The sequence below is a fragment of the Dromaius novaehollandiae genome, chromosome 14 (genome assembly GCF_036370855.1).
Source record: "Dromaius novaehollandiae isolate bDroNov1 chromosome 14, bDroNov1.hap1, whole genome shotgun sequence".
In the NCBI taxonomy this organism is placed as follows: domain Eukaryota; kingdom Metazoa; phylum Chordata; class Aves; order Casuariiformes; family Dromaiidae; genus Dromaius; species Dromaius novaehollandiae.
Window position 1 is genome coordinate 9,020,371 of NC_088111.1, and position 19,582 is coordinate 9,039,952.

Genomic DNA, 19,582 nt, shown 5'->3' on the forward strand with positions numbered 1-19,582 from the left:
CAGAAGGGCAGGAGGGCTCTCTCTCAGGGGCGAAGATCACATTGGTTATTTACTTTCTATCACACGTGCTCCAGCACCTATTTCTGCACTTGTCTTTCTTAAAAGAAGCGACACTGCCCTTCTCACATTATCCCCAGCAGAAAACACTGCTTCTTCAGCATGCCATAGACTGCCAAGAGCTGGAAGTGGTCACTAGGAACAGCAAGCGCAGTGGAAACAAGGCAAGAAGAAAACTTGAGCAACGGTCAGAGAGCAACAGAAAAGAAAACCCAGGAATGGGAAATGCAACACCAAAAATTGGGAAGTTGGCTCAGTGATGAGCATTACAAAGCTAAACCGCTTGGCCTTACTACCTACGAACATTGCCATTTGATTAAGTTCTTGGAAATACCAAGCTCAAAGACAGCTCAGCCCTATTAATGCAGTTACCAAATATCTGCACAAAGAATTGCTCATGGTCAAAATCAAGGCCTAATGCAAACTGTCTTCAACTGGACAAATATTTAAACATAGACATGGATTATTAATCATTACACCTGGAGAGACTGCCATGCTTAATAATGCCAATGTGCTTTGTAATTTGTATACATGCCACAGAATTGCTGCTACCACAAGGCTCTTGGGCAGCAGCCAACTGTTGCATATCACATACATTGCACAGATAGGAAATGCTGGTATCTGATATTGCAGTAAATCCCCGGGAGGCTTTTGATGTCTACACAGAGGAGCACTTAATTCTTCCGAAGGACCCAGACATAATAAATCGAGTGTATCTTGCTCAAAGAAAGGAATTGGACCTTGCATGCTCTGGAATTTTGAACCTCTAACTCTTAGCAGCTAGTGTTTCATATTTGATTAGCTCATCCAACAACCAAGCTATCACACATTACTTTTCCTAAGGTACCTGAAAGAGCCCAAACTCTTATAATCAGCTCTAATTACAAGATTTATAAACATATACAAGATAATGCATCAAATTTGACATCAAATATGAAACATTCATAATAGGAAGGAACAAAGAGCTTCACCCCGAGAAAGGATGTAGCCTGTGACTATTACTTCTATATTGATTCCTAAGGAATGAGGCAAATAAGTGCTTTGCCAGTCAGTTTCTAGCTTGTTTCCCCCCCTCCTTGGAAGACGCACGTACCCTGCACAGATCCTTTTCTTGGCCATAGGTCCATTTCTTTCAGGTCTATGTATATCTCCATGAGTCAGAGACTGGAGGAAGAAAAGGGAGTTTGAGAAGGGTGGCAGCAGCACACAAAAGGGGATTGCAGTAAAATTACCACAGATGATCTTTTTGCTCTGCATTCATATAGCTACCAATAAAAGGAGTCTTAGCCCATTACTAATTTGTAGGCACCGCTGAAATACAATAATGATTTATAATTAATGATAAACTTATTTTAAAATAATGTTATAAATCATTTATAAAGAATTTATAAGTCATTTATGATCATTTATAATTTTTCCTATTTTACTTTGGACAAAAAATAAAAACAGCCTCAGTATTGCATTCGTTCCGTTATACTACAAATATAATTTTGTATTTGATTCTAAAATAGACAGTAGTATTTAACCTCAGAGGTTAATATTCCTCCTCATCCATGAATCACTCTAGTTACCTTCTTCTGAAACACACAAGTATCAACACTGCTGGAAAAGGTTACTACAACTAAATGGACAAGAACCCCTGCATAAGATGTAATCCTGCATACTGTGTTTCAGCAAGCAGGAGAAGTTAGTTCTCTCCAGTTTGTTTCAAGATTAGCAAGAAATAAGTTGGAAGAATTTGAACTGTTGTGAGGAACCTATGAAAATGTAGGTCAGACTTAGAAGTTTGGCTTACTGATCTTCTTTGCTTCAGCAAAAGTACAAGGGGAGTTTGCATAATGCTGCTCTCATGTAAGCACTGGCTGGAAACTAAACAGTACAAATGTTTCTAATAAGCCTAAGTCATTAACGGGAGTCCATTCTTCTGATTTCAGACAATTTTAAACACTTATTTTGTAGTACATATTATTGAATCCTTACTTTTAACACCCATAGATTTAAGTGCATCTTGTATTAATCTCACCATCGTATCGTGTCAACAAGCCTAAAATCAGCTCCACGGCGATTAAAAAAATAAATAAATAAAAATAAAAAACAATCATTACTACTAGTAAAATATAGACTGTTCCTGAAGCCACAAAGTCTTTGCAAGGTATCTTTTCCACAATTTGTGCTGTCAATAAGGCAGATTTAGAAGCATATACTTCTTGAAAGAATTGTGGATGGAAGCAAACAAAACATACAACTGCACCCACTGAATATAATTAATTCTATAGTAAGCGTACAGGTTGCTGTGAAGGAAATACCTTAAGCAAAAAAAGCTATTCCAAATACCTGAAACTCAAGTAACTTAGTAAAAGCATCTACTACCAGCAAAATACAGAAGAAATAACAGTTATTCTTAGTTTTTTCCTCTGTTTGGTAAAATAAACTGTAATAAGAAACAAAGGGAAATTTTTAAATAAATAAAATAAATAAATAAATAATAGTCTCAAGTTAACACTTTACTGCTAATGCTTACAGGAGTTTGTCATGAAGAATACCATCTCTATGTTACAAAGAAACTGAGGCACTACCATAATAGCTTTCCAAAATCCAAGGTGCCAGATGCTAGGTCTAAAATGAAAATACAAGTCACTGGCTCCCAGATGTATACTCAGTAAATTAGGTGTTTCTTACCTAATTCTTTAACGCTAATTAAGAGTTTGAGGAATTCAACGGGATTTGGCGAGTCACAAACTAACAGTTTTGTACCTTCACACACCAAAGAGAAAGCAAAATGTTCACCTAACAGAAGCAGTGTTAATTTGGATTTGTTAAAAAGCAAACATAAAAAACACCAGTTCCTCTATGGACAAAAACATGAGCAGATCTCTCATCTCTGCTCTGGCTGGCTCTAATAACCAGGCTGACACAGCTCGCTCTCATGAGATTCTTCCTACACATAAAATAGTTCCATATGTTTAAATGTGGAGTGGTTGAGCAAGCACAAAATTAATTCTACTACAACAATGCCTTACTATTAATTTTTCTTGTGCCTTAGGGCCTGGTCACTTGCAGAACCCAAACGCAACTGAAGCCCTCTGCTTTGTCAGATGCTTGTAGCCACTTGGAAGACGTACGCAGTCATGAAGTGGAACGGAAATGTTAACTTTAAGGGTGGCACTGATGCTCCCAATCCAGGCACACCTAGTAACAGACTACTTTTGTTAAGGAATTCAGATTATTATGTTTTTACATTGTTTGCTGGTGCTTGACTAGCACTTCTGGGTTTTTTAAGGCACTGGAACAACTCTAAAAATGCAAGTAGTTTTAGCAGCGTTTACACTTTAGGGGAGGTTCTTAATCCCCCAGGTGTCCAGATCAGTGATGCACCACAGAGCACCACCTTTCCCTCCTGGCTTGCACATTTGGGCCCTCTATCAAAAGGAAAGTATATTCTGGAAAATTATATTTCAGAACCTAATTTTAGCACCTCGGATTTTCATGATGGTTTTGCAGATTGCTTTTTAGCAGTCACTGCTTCTGGGGCATGATGGCACAGAGTTCTTCATTCCCTGAATCATCACCCCATCCCCTTTCTGTATTCTCAGCACACAATCCAAACAGGTCAATGAAAAACAAACAAATCCTACTGCAGTCCCTACATGAGATTGTGCAAACACCATCAAGAAAAAATAATTTTAAAGAATTGCTTCCTATCACATCCTCTCTTTCTCTATTGCTAAGAACAGGGAGAAGCATGATGTGGTTTGTGTACTAAGTATACAGTATGGTGCTTAACTAATGATCACCAGAACTCCTTTACAGCTGGTGTTTGAAAAGCCAACTATCCACAAACCAAAGCAGCCAAAAACTGAGGAACTACTTCTAGTGGCTGGCACGATTGCTCTCTAGCCTAACTCCCCTATAGAGGAGAGCTGTATGTTACCAGGTTCTCAGCACAGGCCCTGAAGGGCAGAGGTAAGTGACAAAATGCCATACTGACTTTTTCATATCATATCACCACTTTTTCAGCAGACAACTGCATTTTGAGCAACAGTGCTAGCTGGAGCAGAAGTTTGTATCTATTGCTAAGTTCTTGACGCTTTATTTAGAAATACTGGTTCATTATAGATTTTTCAAGTACCTTCATGTGGTCTTGGGTTTACTTCATGCATAGCCAGAACTGCAAGTAGAGAAAAATATTTCAGTTGAGGTATGGTTTCAAGCTCAGCAGGAGCTGGAAATCACTGCTTGATCATATTACTAATGATGCCTCATAAGCTGATCCCAACAAAGCAACAGCTCCTGTGGGAACAGCGGAGCAAACTTCCTCAGGAAGACCTGGCTCAAACAGAAGAACAACGCTGAACAGCAATAATCTGCCATGCGGTAGCAGCCAGCTTACTCCTCAGGAGCTGGGAGTTAACACCCTGATGGAACAGCCTCCTGGGTATAGCTTGCTCTGCGCAAAGCCCAGAACTACACATAAAACTTTGGAAGATAGACGGCAAGCCTGCATTTGTGAACAGAACAGAGACAGCTGAAAATAAGTCGCATGTTATAGATTCACAGCTTAGTATCATTACTGTTACTGCACAGCATGATGTACAAGGTAGTTTAAATGAAAACTGTTATTGTTCACGTAAGTGACCTCGATATTTGTCACAGAGGCAAGATGAAACGGGGAGCTCTGTTCAACACTAATTTCACCCAAGTCAGCGTTGTTGGGCATATGCGCCATGGCTGTAAGATTATACTATACGCCTTGTTGTGATATACATAACATAAGGGGATGTGATAAATATTTACTTTAGAAGTTACCCATAAGATTTAACAGCCTTAAATTCTGCCATCCATATTAACTTAATGACTGCTATTATAAAAAGCACACTTTACACTGTAAATTGGAATCAAATGAACAATCATGCTACATAGGAAGGGATGACTAAGTCATGTAAACAAGCTGATAGTACAGCTTTCTGAAAGGGGATTTCATTTGATTAAATTCTCCTTTTGAATTATTTGACCTCCCCTGAAAGCATTCTAAATTTCCAACCTCCCTTATATGTACAGCTTTTAACATGTCTGCTTTTAACTGTGCATACTATTCCTACCCTTTTACCTACAAAAATGTTGAGCACTGAAGTTGAAATAACTTATATCCCCCCCCCCATACTGAAGAAATATATAAAAATCATTAGAGACCTTCCCACACAAGATGGAACATATGGAGACAAAACTATAAGCTTTTAAAGTCCATTGAAAAAGAAGCGTACAGATACAATAGCAAAATTCATTACTACGGAAATCAATGGGAGTTTAGGCATTGGCTTAAATTAAAGCCAGCTCTGTCCTTATTTCCTGCACAGAATATTGGTTGGGTAAGAAAAGGCTGTCGGTGCAAGAATACTGAGAAGTCACTGGTTTCCAGATCTGACTTCGCAGAGTTGTGTACACACACAGTATGAATAACTAACCCTCACTGAGACCTCTCTGAAAGACAAATCCATTTACTTTTCAGCTCTTCCTTTTAAAGATATATGAAATACATTAAAGCAAATTAACAAACAATTCTTAGAAAACTACAAAAAGAAAAAGCTTTAACTAGAGACTTGGAACCAGGTCCACAAAGGTGGAGTTCCTCTCTGGTCTAAAGAGAGTTAAGCACCTGAAACCTTCAAGGATCTCATTTGTTCATAATTACAATGCTGGAGACAAATTTTTATAGCCAACATCTTTCAAATGACTACAAAACTTTTTACGAGAATGATTAGAAGAAGAATCACCCCTCCCCTAATCCATTTTTCCAGAACATAAACTACTTGAAAAATATAATCCAGATTTTTCAAAAAAGCATTTAAGCAGCTATTTTATTTGGCTATCTAATTTAGCAGAAAATCATCATTACCACTGGAGTAAGATGTACATATTGTTTAGCATTCCAGTCAGAGCAGATTTTTTTTCCTGAAAACGTAAGCCCAGGTTTCCAATCTTAATGGCTGTAAACATCTCCGAGTGAGCCAATGCAGTGCTTTCTTCCCAGATTTGCCAAGACCTCTGCTCTATGCGATTCTCAGGCAGCTGCAGTATTGAGAAGACCAGGCTGTTTCATGCTGCTTTTCAAAACCCTGAAGACAGCAGCCAAGGGGAAAAACAGCATTACTCTTTCTCCTTGGTACTAAGCTAACATGTAGAAGCAGAATCCAGAATTATTCCCAAGGGAGAGGAACCTAAAAACACAGAGGTTAAGCAAACAAAAAGTTTCTTTCACCAGTTGAGAGCAGGATGTTTTTAAAAAAAAAACAAAAAAAACCCCCTATGACTTAGGGGCACTCATGAAAGTTGGAGGGGTTGAACACGATCCAAGTATGGCAGTCTGCTAAGAGTCCCTGAATCTTGCTAGCAGCTGGGACTGGGTTTACCATCAGGGCAGTGTCTTCCTACAGCATACTTCTCCACAGCAAGCCCTGGGTAATGAATAGCACTCATAAAAGCATTTATCTCATAATTCGATACTACAGTGTTTGCGACAGGAAGTCCTTGATTCAATGGGCATCTGAGCGCTTCCTTTCTTTGCAGCTGGGGTGAAAGGCTCATTTTAGAAGGTCTAAGTACTAGAAATATACATTTATACATGCTTTTAAGCAGAAGACTTACGAAGTCTGATGAATCCCACATCAATAAAAATCTACAAAACAGTCATTAAGAAGGGATATAACAGCTCTCCTTTAAGATTTTTATCAAGTCAACAGTTTCTTTGGCTCTAAAACACAGGGGAAAAAAACCACTTAAGTCTGTCAAAACATTATTTGAATGGTCAAGTCCTTTAGAAAAATCCATACAGATTTCATGTTTGCCAAGTTCCAAGCTAATTAAAACTGTTATCTGCATACAAAGCAGCATAGGACAAAAATGGCAGCTGACCTTTAAGTAATCATCTGTCAAGTAAGTAAGAACTAATGATTTCTAGGTATAATATCTCAAGAAGCAATTTTGTATTATGAATAGGTATTAAACATTTTTCTTTAACACCAATTTTAATGCACTATGCTTAGTTCTCAAAAGACCTTTTTCCATCAGTGATTTCTTCCAAATACTTTTTGTTGTCTTATTTCCATATGAGCATAGAGTGCAACATCTTACTCACTGCATAGGAACTATTAACACAAGGAAAGATTTAAGAAAGACGTACTTAAATATTTAAAATGAAGATTATTTTATTTGACTTTAGGCCTCTAAAGAAGGGCTCATTACCACAGTACTGCTGCTAGGTGGAACCGTAAGAGGAAAGAACCAACTATTTTATACAGCCATAGGCAGGAAGATCATCACAATTAGCTGTAGGAAGAACGGTGAAGTCACCAAGGGAGCTCCTGAACGCCGCACTTGGGGAAGGGAAGCGCCTTGTTCCTCTCCTCTGGACCATTTAGGAAAAGCCAGGTTCTAGACTAGGCAACTAGAAGCAATTCAAGCACATCCTAACAAAGGACAGCCTGGTCACTGCAAATGCCCAGTCATCAATCCCCAATAGCCAACATATTTCTAATACTCCATCAAAATAAAGGAAACATGATCTGCTTAAATCCAGTTTACCCTCTCCTGTGCACTGAATATTAGGCATGGAAGATGCAAGATAAAAGAAGACATCTCTGCAGAAACCTTTTACCACCCCCTTTCTCTACTCTATACCTGTGGCTTGCTTGGAAATTAGAAGTTAATGAAAGGGTAGTTAAGTCAGTCCCATCTGTTTCTGGTGAGAATGGCTTCCTCCCCCAACAAGATCTGGGCTTCTCTGGGACACGAGATCAAAGAGCAATCGTCCTCCGATTACCAGCCCCTACACAACTTACCAGAACATGTGTGTCCTTAACAAGGGGCTGAAGTAAATTGGTAATATAAACAATTACATCACCAGCGAAAAGGCAGATGCACAAATCCCTGTTCTTTTAATGAAAACAATGTCAGATTCTCAAATAAAAAACATACGAGGTCAAGGCTTAAAAGCTGATAAAAATCAGCATGCAGGAAATATTCTGGAAAAAAAAAAGGAGGGAGAACAAGAGCCAAAGCTCCCTGCAACAAAGGAAATGCCAAGAGAGGAGGAAAGAGTCAAAACCTGCAGCGAGCTGCGCGGAGAGACCGCCCGAGTGCCCTGTCCAAGGTGACCAGCCCGCGGGAGGCGAGCGCGGACGCTCCCGGGCCCCCGGGCTCCCCAGACCGCCGGCGGGGGTCCTGCTCCTGCTGCAGCCCCGGGGGGCCGCGCTGCGGGCCGCGGGGGCCGAGCCCCGGGACGCGCCCGCCGGCCCCTCCGCCGCGCCGCGGGCCGGGAGCCGCCTCCGAGCGCGGCCCCGGGAGCTGGAGGCGCCGCAGCCCCCGGGCAGCCGCCGCGGGCCCCGGCCCCCCGCAGGCAGGGCCGCGGGGCTTCCTCCCGCGGGGCCCCCCGGCCGCCTCGGGAGCGGCCCCGCAGCCGCCGGCGCCCCCGGCCCGCCCCGGCCCCCGCGCCGCTCCGCCGCCGGCGCCCCTCACCCGCGGACTCGCCGGTGTTGATCCAGTCCGGGTTCGCCAGGCTGGCGATGGCGAAGATGTCGGCGGCCAGGAAGAGGCATCCTGAGATGATGGTCAGTTTGTCCATCTCCTCCGGCTCCCGCGGCGCCCGGCTCCGGCTCCCGCGGCGGGCCCGGGCCGGGGGCGCCTCACAGCCGCGGCTCCATGGACCCCGGGCTGCCCGCGCTCCCCTCGGCGGCGGCGCCAGCAACGGGCCCCCCCGGACGGAGCCGGAAGCGAACCCGGCGGGCGGGGGGGCGGCGGCGAACTCCGGAAGGGAAACCCACTCTGCTGCGCCGTCTCCCCCAGACGGGGCGGGGCTTCCCGCGGGGGGCGGGGCCGCCTCCCAGACGGGGCGGGGGATCCCGGGAGGCCGCGCCGGGCTTTCTCTAGGGAGAGGCGCGCGGCGGGGCGGGGCTTCCCGCGGGGGGCGGGGCAGAGCGGCCCGGGGGCGGAGCTTGTGTGAAAGAGGCGGGCAAGCGGCTGGTAGAGGAGGCGGGTCGAATGCCCCTAGTGTGAAGAGGAGCGAGGAGAGGGGCGGGGCGTCGGGGAGGGGGCGGGGCATGTCGGGCAGGGCCTGCAGGGGGCGCTGCCGCGGGCGGGGCCGCGGCGACCGTTGGGTGGGGGAGGGGCGGCCGCGGGGCCTCTCGTGTGTGGCGGCGGCCGGCGTCCCCGGGGCTGAGCTCGGCCCCTCTGGGCTCTGCTCCCGGATGGCCCGCGGCGCCCTCATCCGCCTGCGTCTCCCAAGGCAGCTTTCATCCGAGGCCCCAGGGCCCTGGGGTGGCTCCGGCGAGGCCTCTCGCGCAGAGATGACCATAAGCAGCTTGGCCAACGCTGTGTGAAGGCGGCTGCGGAGGGGTCATAGATCTGCCCTCATCTCAAAAACATCATGTGTTTTGGTAGTCTCTGCCCATCCTTATCCTTCTGAAATGCTGGGTTGTGGCGTAAATTTGAGAGTTGTTTCTGTAGGGGCAAAAGCAATGGTAAAAACAGGGAAGGTGGAAGGACTGAATCATGCAGGTTCCCCAAGGATGTAGAGTGCCGTGAAAATGCTGTGTTGCATTGCTGTCCAAACTAATCCTGGCTAGAAAACTGGCCCAAATACAGTGATTTTTGATGACACGCTTTTCCATGGAATAAACGTCATTCAAGGGGAAAAGTCATTGGAGGCAATAAATGAGCAGTTCGCTGAATGTGGGAAGCGAACCTAGCTGTGGCCCCAGCAAGTCTGTGTCTTCCCGGTTCTCCCACCGGCACGGCAATGTTGAACTGATGACTGTTAGTCTGGCAGCCCCCACGGCGACAGGTACTTGTAAAACACCTAACTGCACAAAGCGCTTTTTTCCTGCTAGCAGCGAACACCCACCTGTTTTTACAGGCAAGCGTAACTTTGGTCTATACAAAACATATCTGAAAACCAAACAAGTGATTGTCTGTGCCGTTTATTTTTATGGAAGTGTTATGTAGCTGTAGAGAATATTGAGAATCACTTATGATCAGGTCAGTTATTAGATGGCACACTATGCAAACAAAAGGGAGATATTAGTAAAGAAACCTTGACACATTCAAGAGGAAACAGTGGGAACTGTTATTTGGAGGACAAGAGCTGTACTTAGGCTCTATTGAAATCTCCTTGACAGATCTTTTAAGGGTGGAGAAAATAGTAAGACTTTTGATGAAAAACAGCTGGAACTGTTCCCTTTAAACAGGGAACAATCGGTGTGTGGCAGAAATGGGAGAAGTGATTTTTATTTAAAAGACTTCAAAATTATATTGCACTAACAATGGGAATGCAGCAGTCTTGAAAAGAAGTTATTTCCAAGAATGATCTCTAACCATCCTATAAACCGGCTTTAAGTGGTATTTAAATAGTTTTTAATACAAGCATTATGTAGAAGTCTGCTTCAAAATGAGTGTGTCTCCAAATAAGCTTCATGGCAAATGGAGTAAAGCAAGGCGGTGTAGAGGGGGGACAGAAGGGGAAGATATCTTTCTCATGGATTTCCGATATGCAGGCAAATCTGAAGTCAGAAATAATGACAGAATCCAGTCTTCATCTTTCTCAGAGTACGTGCCTGCGGGTGTTGTCTGGGAGTGTTGTCTGCTGCCTGTGCGTTCCCTGGGAAGTCTTGTGGCCCCAGACGGAGAGTCTGAGCTGCAGTACTCACAAACGGGCAGCCTAAATCAAATTTCTCCTCTAGGCTGAAACAATCTGCTCAATACAACCATGTCATTTGCCAAAAGCCAAACTTCCCTTGCATCTGTCCCCACGCCAGTGTCGCTGGAGCGGAGCCCCGGCCAGCGGGCAGATTTGCAGTTGCTGCACCGCACGGGTGCCTCCAGTCCCTTCGCTGCGCGGGTCCTGCCAGTGCTTTTGCTATGCAGATCCCACTGGTGCCTTTGCCACAGGCCGGGAGCACCCAGAACCCGCGTGCCGTCACATTCTAAACGGTCGTGGGGCTCGAAACCCTCGCCTTACCTGCCGACCTGCTCTTCCTCCACGGGCCATCATGGAGCAGCAGCGCATTTCCAGGAGACTCACCTAGGATGCGCTTGCCCGGTGATTTTGGCCGCATAGAAAATCTCTTCATCTCCGCTCAATGGAACGTACCCAGTCTTCTGCTGCGCCAGCAGGTGAGGATGAAACCCGTGACTTTCCGTCTCTGTTCATCTCTCTTCCTCTTTTCTTTTTCATCTCCTCACTGCTGCCCCAGTATTCTTCTTCTAGTCCTGTATTTCAGGTAATCTCAAAATTTTTAAGTCCTTTTACTACCAGAAAGTTTATCTTCTTCATAGATCCCCAGTGCCCAAAATTTTCTTAGTATCAAGACATTTCTGTTGTTACGGTTGAGTATTTGGAGTGGAATAGTAGGTGGATGACAAAAAGGAAAGGATGTTACTTCAACAGAAGAGGATGGGATGAGACCCCATACTACTGCAGAAAATGCAGAATTTAAGAGAATTTAAGACCTTGGAAAAAATGAGGACAATGGTAGGAGAACTGTAAGGTAAGTTCTGTCAAGTGTGTCAGTCTTCTCCAGCAAAGGAGGAAGGGCAAATCCAGACACTTTCCTTGGAGACTACGTAGACTGGTATCAGATATGGCAAAAATCAAGAATTTCATCTAAAAGTGTAAAATCATGGCATTTCTCCTAAATGTTTTGTAGGCTCTGGATTAGTCACAGTTTTGCAGTTTTAAATCTCTCATATGCAGCAAGATAACAATGTAATAAAAACAAGTTTAAAACCAGGATTCTGGCTTCTGATTAGAGTTAGCTAGATTTGTTATTAGCATTTTTGTTTGTTGTTTCAGTGCTGATCATTAGCTGACCTACAGTCATTCATGAATTTTAATGGAATTTGCTGAATAATTCTGGCTAGAAAATAATAGAAAAGAGCCTTGCTTCACGGTATCATCTGTTTACATTTACTGGCCTGGGAGTTAAGTACTCATTTTGGAAGTAGGAAACTAGGATTCAGTTCCCTGTTCTGACTGGAAGAGATCAAAACATGCATTTCTTGAAAAGTGACCAAAATCACCATAGGAAAGGTTTCAGTACCTTCTATTGATCGTGTTCCACTTTGCATAAATTCCTGGGCATTCACTGGAGAAATAGTAGCAGGTTAGACATCTGACCTCTCAGAAATATCAACAGATGAGAGTGCGTTCCAAAATGGGTCTTATTTCCTTTGCTTTTCTTACATGATTGTGAAACTTAAATATTTTATTCAAATCGAATATAATATTCTCAACACTCAAAAATATTCTCAACATCAACAAAAAAGCCTGCATTTTTAATTGGGAAGGAAAAAAAGTAATTCAGACTATTTCTGCTTCCCTCTGTTTTTCAGTTCAGCAGCCAACTGACAAATCAAGTATTCGCATTGCCCTACTTTTAATCCAAATTCTTTTATAGACTTTCTGTGTTGTCACTTAGGGCCTGATCAAAAGCTTACTGAAGCCATTGGAAAGATAATCAAGTTTCTGTACTTTACAGAGGAAGGTAAAGTGGTCAGAATTTTCATTAAATGATTTGAAAACTTTGGAGATAGAGTGCTCTAGCAGTTGAAGTTACTGCTACCCTACTGTTAGACATTACATTTAGAGATTAGTTCTTCTTAAAACAGAGCATTTTAAAAAGTCAGTTTTAACGGAAGACAGTTTATTGCAGGAGGTTCAAGCGCTTGTGTGTCAGTCTTACACTTTTCCTGGCTCTTCACAAGAGGAGCTGGCTTGAGAGATGGAGGATTTAGTTTATTATCCTATTATATTTCTTGGTGGAGACACTGAGATAATGTCATTGATATTGTATTACTTGTATTAGGCATTTTAATGGATAGTGGATGCTCAAGAGTATTTTATTTCTGTAGGTGCTAAATTTGGCAAGTACAGTCCCTTCCTTCATGTCAGCAGTAGGGTGTGAAACCAATTTGCTGGAAATTTAGAAATTAATTTCCTCTATAAATATTAGTATGAAAAATCCATTTTTGATAGGAATTCAAAGCTTTCCTGAAATCCTTAACAGCTGACAGCTCCTCTGTGCTGTTATTCTGTTCTGTGTTCCTTATCTTCCCTGAATGTATCACCATTCGTAATGAATAGTTAAGTAGCAGCAGCATTACTTTTTCTTTCAGTAATATGTGTGAATTTTTAAGAAATAATAAGTTGCTAAGTGTTCTATGTAAAAACTACTTTCAGAATATTTATTTGCAGAGAGCTAGCTTCCAGACTACACTGACTTTTTTTAAGTATTGTTAGTATGGCTTTTTGGCAGCAACTCAGCAGGCGATGCCTATCTAGAGAAGCAATGAAGGATGAGGGACTTGACTGTTTGGACAATTAAGAATGGATTTCAGCATCTGCTCAAATGTCTCCTTAAACATTTTATTGAAGAATGATATCACACTTTCAACTAGTAAAATTTCCTCTCGCTTCTCAAAGGGCAGTTGCCAACACTGGAAAACGTCTGTCAGCACGCACGAAGCGCAACGTTGAAGGCAAATATTAGGATGGGTGAACAAGGACTAGGTCTAATAATCATTCAGAATGGACCGTATCTCCAGATAACAAGTCTCGTTGAGAAAAGCTCTGCAGCTCAAAATGGAAGGCTAAAACCAGGTAAAAACAAACAACACTAGTATTCAAATTTAATAGCCTTAAAATATGCTTGTTCTGCATTTGTGCTTTGGGCCTGCTTCTGATTTTATTTACACTTACGCAGATCAAAAGCAACTCAATTTAAAATTACAGAGAAAAAGAAACTGGCACAAGCTCTATAAAGCTCAATGCCAGCATTCCTTTGTAATGAAATACCTGTGTTCCTAAAATAGCTGTTATGGGTGACTATTTCATAATCAGATCAAGATTTAAGTCTGTACATTGTTCTCCAGGAAAAGCAGATTTCCTACTGACTCATCAGCAGATTTCTCCGAAAATAGTTTGAGTGTTACCTCTATATAGTAACTAAAGTTTTGATTATTTGATTTTGTTCAGTGCATTGTTGTCTAAATAATTTCACTCTACAAGCAACACAAACCTTTCGGAAGGCTTTAACTTTTTTGCCTTATTGTTTGCTTTTTATTTCTCTTTATTATACAGAATAGTTACAGTAGTTGCAATAGTCTCTGTGTTCTAACAATTCATGCAGGTGTTGTTTGCTAAATACTTTGAACCTGAAATGTGCTATAGCAGTACTAACAGATTATTACTAATCCTTAAGATTTCTTGTAGAACACCAGACACCTGTATTAATCTTGTAATTGAAAGCTCTGTAAATTTGCCTGCTTCATATGGGTCCCTAGACCAATTGCATTAGCCTCATGAAACACAATTTGAGAACGATTGTGTGCTATGTTATTACTAAATTTTAAATGGTCTCTAATGAGGAAATCTATGAAGCAAAGACTTGAGGGTAGTGAAGTCATTTAGAAATATATTAGCTGTCTGTTGAAAATGCGTATTTTTAAACAAGAACAATTTTCCCAGCATCGTTTTTATAGTTTGGGCAGCTCTTTCTTCTATCACCTTTCAGAGAAAATTAGAATTCCAAGCGCTAGGAGAAAAGATCTACTTGTTTGATGAAGTAAAAGCCATGAGATGAAGTTCAGCATCTCTTTTTAGGAAAGGTTTTTGCACTTTTGATCTGAGTATAAAAATCAATGGAAAAATCCTGAGCATAAACTAGAATTGGATTTGCATCTACCTAAGTGTATTTTTTGTATTATCATCTGAGGAACTGATAGTTTTCAGCTATTCTTAAGAAACAACTTTGTATACAAAGACATAGATATGATACTTTTTTTTTTTTACATCTGTAAGGCATAAAATGCAGAATAGGCATCACTGAAAACAAGTAGTTCTATTTGCAACAGTTTTAAAAATATGTTACAAAAGCATCTTCAATAAAGGCTGCAAAAACAGGGAGTCAATTTATTTATGACATGCGATGCTTTTGGTTTACTGCAGCAAGTATTGAACTGTTTTAAAGAGGGCTGATGGCTGGTAACAAACACTGTGCCTTTGTAGCTGATCTTAGTTGCTGCAGCCAAAAGAAACAATTTGAGCATGCTTCATGGAGCACCTGGATCTAAGTCAGCACATTCCACGAAAAAGATAGCAAACAGCTGAATTTATTCAATTCATGTTTAGAATGAATTTACAAAACCTTTATATTTAATACTAAAGTTATATATTCTCACAGTGAAGATAGTATTTTGAAGATGATCCATCTCTTAATGGTACTGCAAGCAGCACGCTTATTGTGGTGCATGGGACTTGACAAAAGGACAATACAAAAACACACTGCTTGGAAGGTTTTCTTATGGTGAATTGGTTTTTATCTTTATGGACTTAATTTTTCTGTTAAGTAAGCTGAGTATTACTGCACAATTTCAACCTGGATAGTAAAATAATATTAGCACTGCTTATATCTTGAAAGAGCTTGTGCCATTCTGCTGACCTTGGGGGGGGGGGGTAAAAATTAAGAGGTAGTGGGAGGCACTAATATCTTAAAATCCTACAGTTAACCTCACCAAACATGCATATATGTATGCCCTATCCTCCATGCCAACAAGAAGAAACAGGGCTGCTTAGCACATGTGCCTGTTCAAACTGCCTTTACTCTGCAAGAGGTTATCCAAAGGCAGATCTTTAGCGGCCACTGAAGGGTACTGATCGAAAACTGATAGGTAAATTGAAAAGCTGGGTAGTGTTTCAGACTCTAGGCGCTGGAGCAGAGAAGCAAAATTATCTGTCTGCAGATCAGAGACGGCTTTGACTTGCCCAAACAGTATTATCTTTGACTTAGGTTTGACATCTCCAGATCAGGACAATATGGGCAGAAAAACAGAACAATTCTGAAAAATCTATCTAAAGCCAACAATATCCTGCATATATTTTAAAACCTAAGTACATTTATATCTACGCATATTGAAACATGTAATCTGGGTGATTTACCTTTCCATTAGCTGGTGCTGGGAACTTACATAAAACTGCTGGCAAACTATTTTCTGGTGCTTTTTCTGTCTGCTATCCTGGTACTTGTTCCAAAATCTTTCATTTGCACCCAAGTAGAGCTAACATCTTGAGCTAAGGTAGTGTGGAGGGAGGGGATAATGATGTTGGAGTAGAAGGAAAAGTTAGTGGAAAAAAGTGAATGAAGGCTAGCAATGGTAGCCAGTAGTTCAGGCAAACAATTTTATGACTTACTGTCACAGTTCCTGGCACAGGCGTTTTTAACCCAAAAGGGTTAAAAAAAAGAGAGCAGATGGAGGGAGGCTCCTTGCTCTGCCTAATATGGCAGCAGACAGCTGTACTGCTTGTTTAAATCCCCTATGCTGTTCTGTTGCAGTTCAGTACATAATGTTTACTGATACTGCTCCTCAGTGCAACAGTTTCTGACAGGGTGCTGATAGAGCTCTAGTCTGCTGCAGATTCATTCTGCCTGCCTTATGCTATCTCCCAAATTACAGGCTTACCCAGTAATTGCAACCCCCACAACCCCTCAAAACCCATCTTAACATTCTCCAGCATATATACTGGTCCTGGGGTTTGTCTGCTCCATCATTCTTGGCTGCAGTACTGCTTTTTGCAAAACTGCGGCTCCATGCTTTCCACTGGGGGCCTGTATTAAGAAAGCTACCTGCCACCTTATCCCTTAAAAAAACCCCAAAAATCAAACCCACAACCAGTACACCTTTCTGCTGGAACTCCTCAGTTCAATTATGCACTATAACCAGCTCTTGTGGGCATCTCCTGCATCTCCCCCCTTGCCCTGACAGCATCTTGCAGCGTGCCCATGTGTCGGTCGTTCTCAGAGCAGAGGCCCAGGCACCGAGGACAGTCAGACCCGGGGCTGGGGTGAACCCAAGGTGACACAGCAGTTACACAGATTCCCTGACTCCACACAGGTAAACTTAGCCACTGTAGAGGAGGAGGCCTGCTTGGCTTCATGCCAACACACATACAGCAAGGTGAAATCCAAGGGTAGGCAGCAGATACATGTAGACAGGCCATTCCAGGTACAAGGAATACAAGGAAACAGTGGAAAGATGCCAACAGCAGAATTGTTAGCAGTGCAGCTGTATAACCTCAACTCAACCTTGCTGGAGTTTTACCTGGTCCAAAGTAGTATTACTGATCAGAGTATTCACCATTGTACCTTTTTCTCTCCTAGAGAAACACAGAAATGCAAGGTAGCACTGAGTAGGCAATCCAAAGTTTTGCACATTCATTTAGACAAATCCCAAAGTAAATATCTGTAGCTTTCCTTAGCATTCTGAAAAGGTTAGTTCTTAACAGAGCTGCTGAAAGATCTTTCATTAAAAAAGAAAGCAAAAACAAAGCTCCATCCAACTGGTTTGAAGAGCTGCTTAATGCATGCATTTTCATATAAAAATGTGAGAGTAGGGTGGTTAAGATTACATATTTTGTAATATGAATACAGTAAAATTGAAAAAGTATTTTAAGCTGACTACTGTCAATTTTCTTCCCTTGGCAGGTGACATTCTAATAAAAATCGGACATGCTAATGTGTTAGGATGGACTCTGCGAGAGCTGAGGCAACTCTTGCACAATATTCCAATAGGAACTAGTCTACAAATCAGGGTTTACAGAGATTTTCTTGAAGTACCTCAACACTGGCAAAGTGTGGCTGACTTAATTCCTGAAGTAAAGCTTCCTACGACAGCAGAGTAAGAAATAAGCATTGTACATAACTGGGGTTTCACACCTTACTTATCGCTCTAGAGAGAAGCAGGAAATAGTATATTAGCTTTTTCTTTCTAGGATAAAATGTTGAAGAGCCTGTAAGGATTTATTTTCCTCTCATACACTTTTATGGAATGGAGAGCTGTGATTTGAAGTAAACGAATACCAAAAGAGTGTTTACTTTTCTAGTTACAATAAAGACGGGGTCAGGATAAACATTAATTTCAGATGTGTCCCTTCCCACCTCCACAAAGACCATAAAAAAGACCGGCTGGCAATAACTTCTCTGAAGTCAAAGAGGCCATGTCCATTTACGATAGCCAGGGATCCAAACAATTACAAGTAGGCTGATGAGGTCAGGATGGAGGATTTCGTACAACTATGTAAAAAGCTCTACTGTTTCTTAGTCAGTCAAACTACTGAAAGCAGTTAATGATCATGACTTTTTAAATTAAACTTCTGAGGGAAAAAAAAGCAGTTTGTTGTGTGAGGAAAAACTGCATGCAGAGGCTTTAAAAAATATATTGCTCTCAATCCTAAAGGTGGCTCATATAGTAAGTATAATTAATCTAGATGGGATACGAGGCAGTTAAAAGTTTTCCTGAGGCACAAAGTTTTAATAGAAAAGAGACCTCAGATCTAGGGGAAGGAACAGAAATAGTAAAAAGAACAGATCAGACCAGAATTGCAATGAGACAGAAAGGAAGCTCAAGCAGCAAGGGGTTTTTCCAAAAGATTAAACCTCTAAACTTATGTTTAAATAAATCAAATTGTTTACTGTTCTGAAGGAACAGAAAAAGGATAGCTTGCTTTTCGATTGCCCAGCTTACAGCTTAGCTGTTATATTAAGAGCCCAAGGGAAACAGTATGCATAGAACTATGGATAATAGCATTAATTTCATATTAGAGGATCTTCAAGACTAATAAACTTGTTGTACTTGTAAATAACTTGTTATACTTGTAAATAAAAACTTAGATTTGATGACAAGTTAACTAAATGGCTAGGGGAATTATAGCATGTCAGAGTAATGCCATATTATATATATACTTTTAGCACATCAGGTGAAGACACTGAGGACAAAAATGACACCAGGACCAGTAGCGATGATGATGTAGACTTGGAAACTTTTCAGTATAAATCTTCCCAATCATCATGTTATGAGTTCACCCATAAATTACCATCACTATCCAAAACTTGGCACGCATCTGATACAAGCCACACACTTACAGTAGGCAAAGACATTGGATGTGACATTATACTTCATAATGACACTGATGCATTGGGCAATTCTGAATTCAGTACTAGTGGCATTAGATCTACTTCATACCGGACTATGGAAAAGAACGAGACCAGTTCCTCTTCCTCCTGCTCTTCCGTATCAGATGCATTCTGGCTGGAAGAATTTGGCTTTCCTTTGGAATAGCTCAAAACCTGACTTCTTCAAAACCTAGATGTCGGAAGCCGTATTATACCTGTTCATTTTTAATACTGGACCATGAAGTTTATTACATTGGAAGATGATGGTGAACCGTGCTTAGACTTCCAGAAATCTGAGCATCCTAGGATATTTAAAACAATACAGTAGCCACACAAAGCTGTCTCTTCTAGCAGTACCCTCCCTACTGTCTACCCATGCTACTTGTGGAGAAGACATTCAAATGCATCACCTTGGCTAGTCCTACAAAAGTAAGGCATGCAAGCTCTAAGAAGCTAAAATACATTCATCTGTTCTTGAAGGTAAGTGTCTTCATTTACTTGATGTAAGGATGGCACAGGCAGAAAGTTTA

General features: G+C 41.7%; 2 protein-coding genes across 2 annotated transcripts in view; one reads left to right on the plus strand and one right to left on the minus strand.

Moving 5' to 3' along the window:
* MOSMO (modulator of smoothened) overlaps window positions 1–8,926 on the minus strand; it is a 35,855-nt gene extending 26,929 nt beyond the window's left edge. Inside the window, exon 1 of the mRNA XM_026116197.2 lies at window positions 8,569–8,926. Within this exon, the coding sequence (XP_025971982.1) occupies window positions 8,569–8,674 (106 nt within the window). The 5' untranslated portion in view covers window positions 8,675–8,926. The remainder of the gene's footprint in view (window positions 1–8,568) is intronic.
* Window positions 8,927–13,517: 4,591 nt separating this feature from the next.
* PDZD9 (PDZ domain containing 9) lies at window positions 13,518–19,513 on the plus strand. Its single transcript, XM_026116204.2, has 3 exons — window positions 13,518–13,705; window positions 17,586–17,778; window positions 18,849–19,513. Exons 1-3 carry the CDS (start codon window positions 13,597–13,599, stop codon window positions 19,216–19,218), a joined length of 672 nt encoding a protein of 223 aa, XP_025971989.2. The 5' UTR covers window positions 13,518–13,596; the 3' UTR covers window positions 19,219–19,513.
* Window positions 19,514–19,582: the final 69 nt, after the last annotated feature.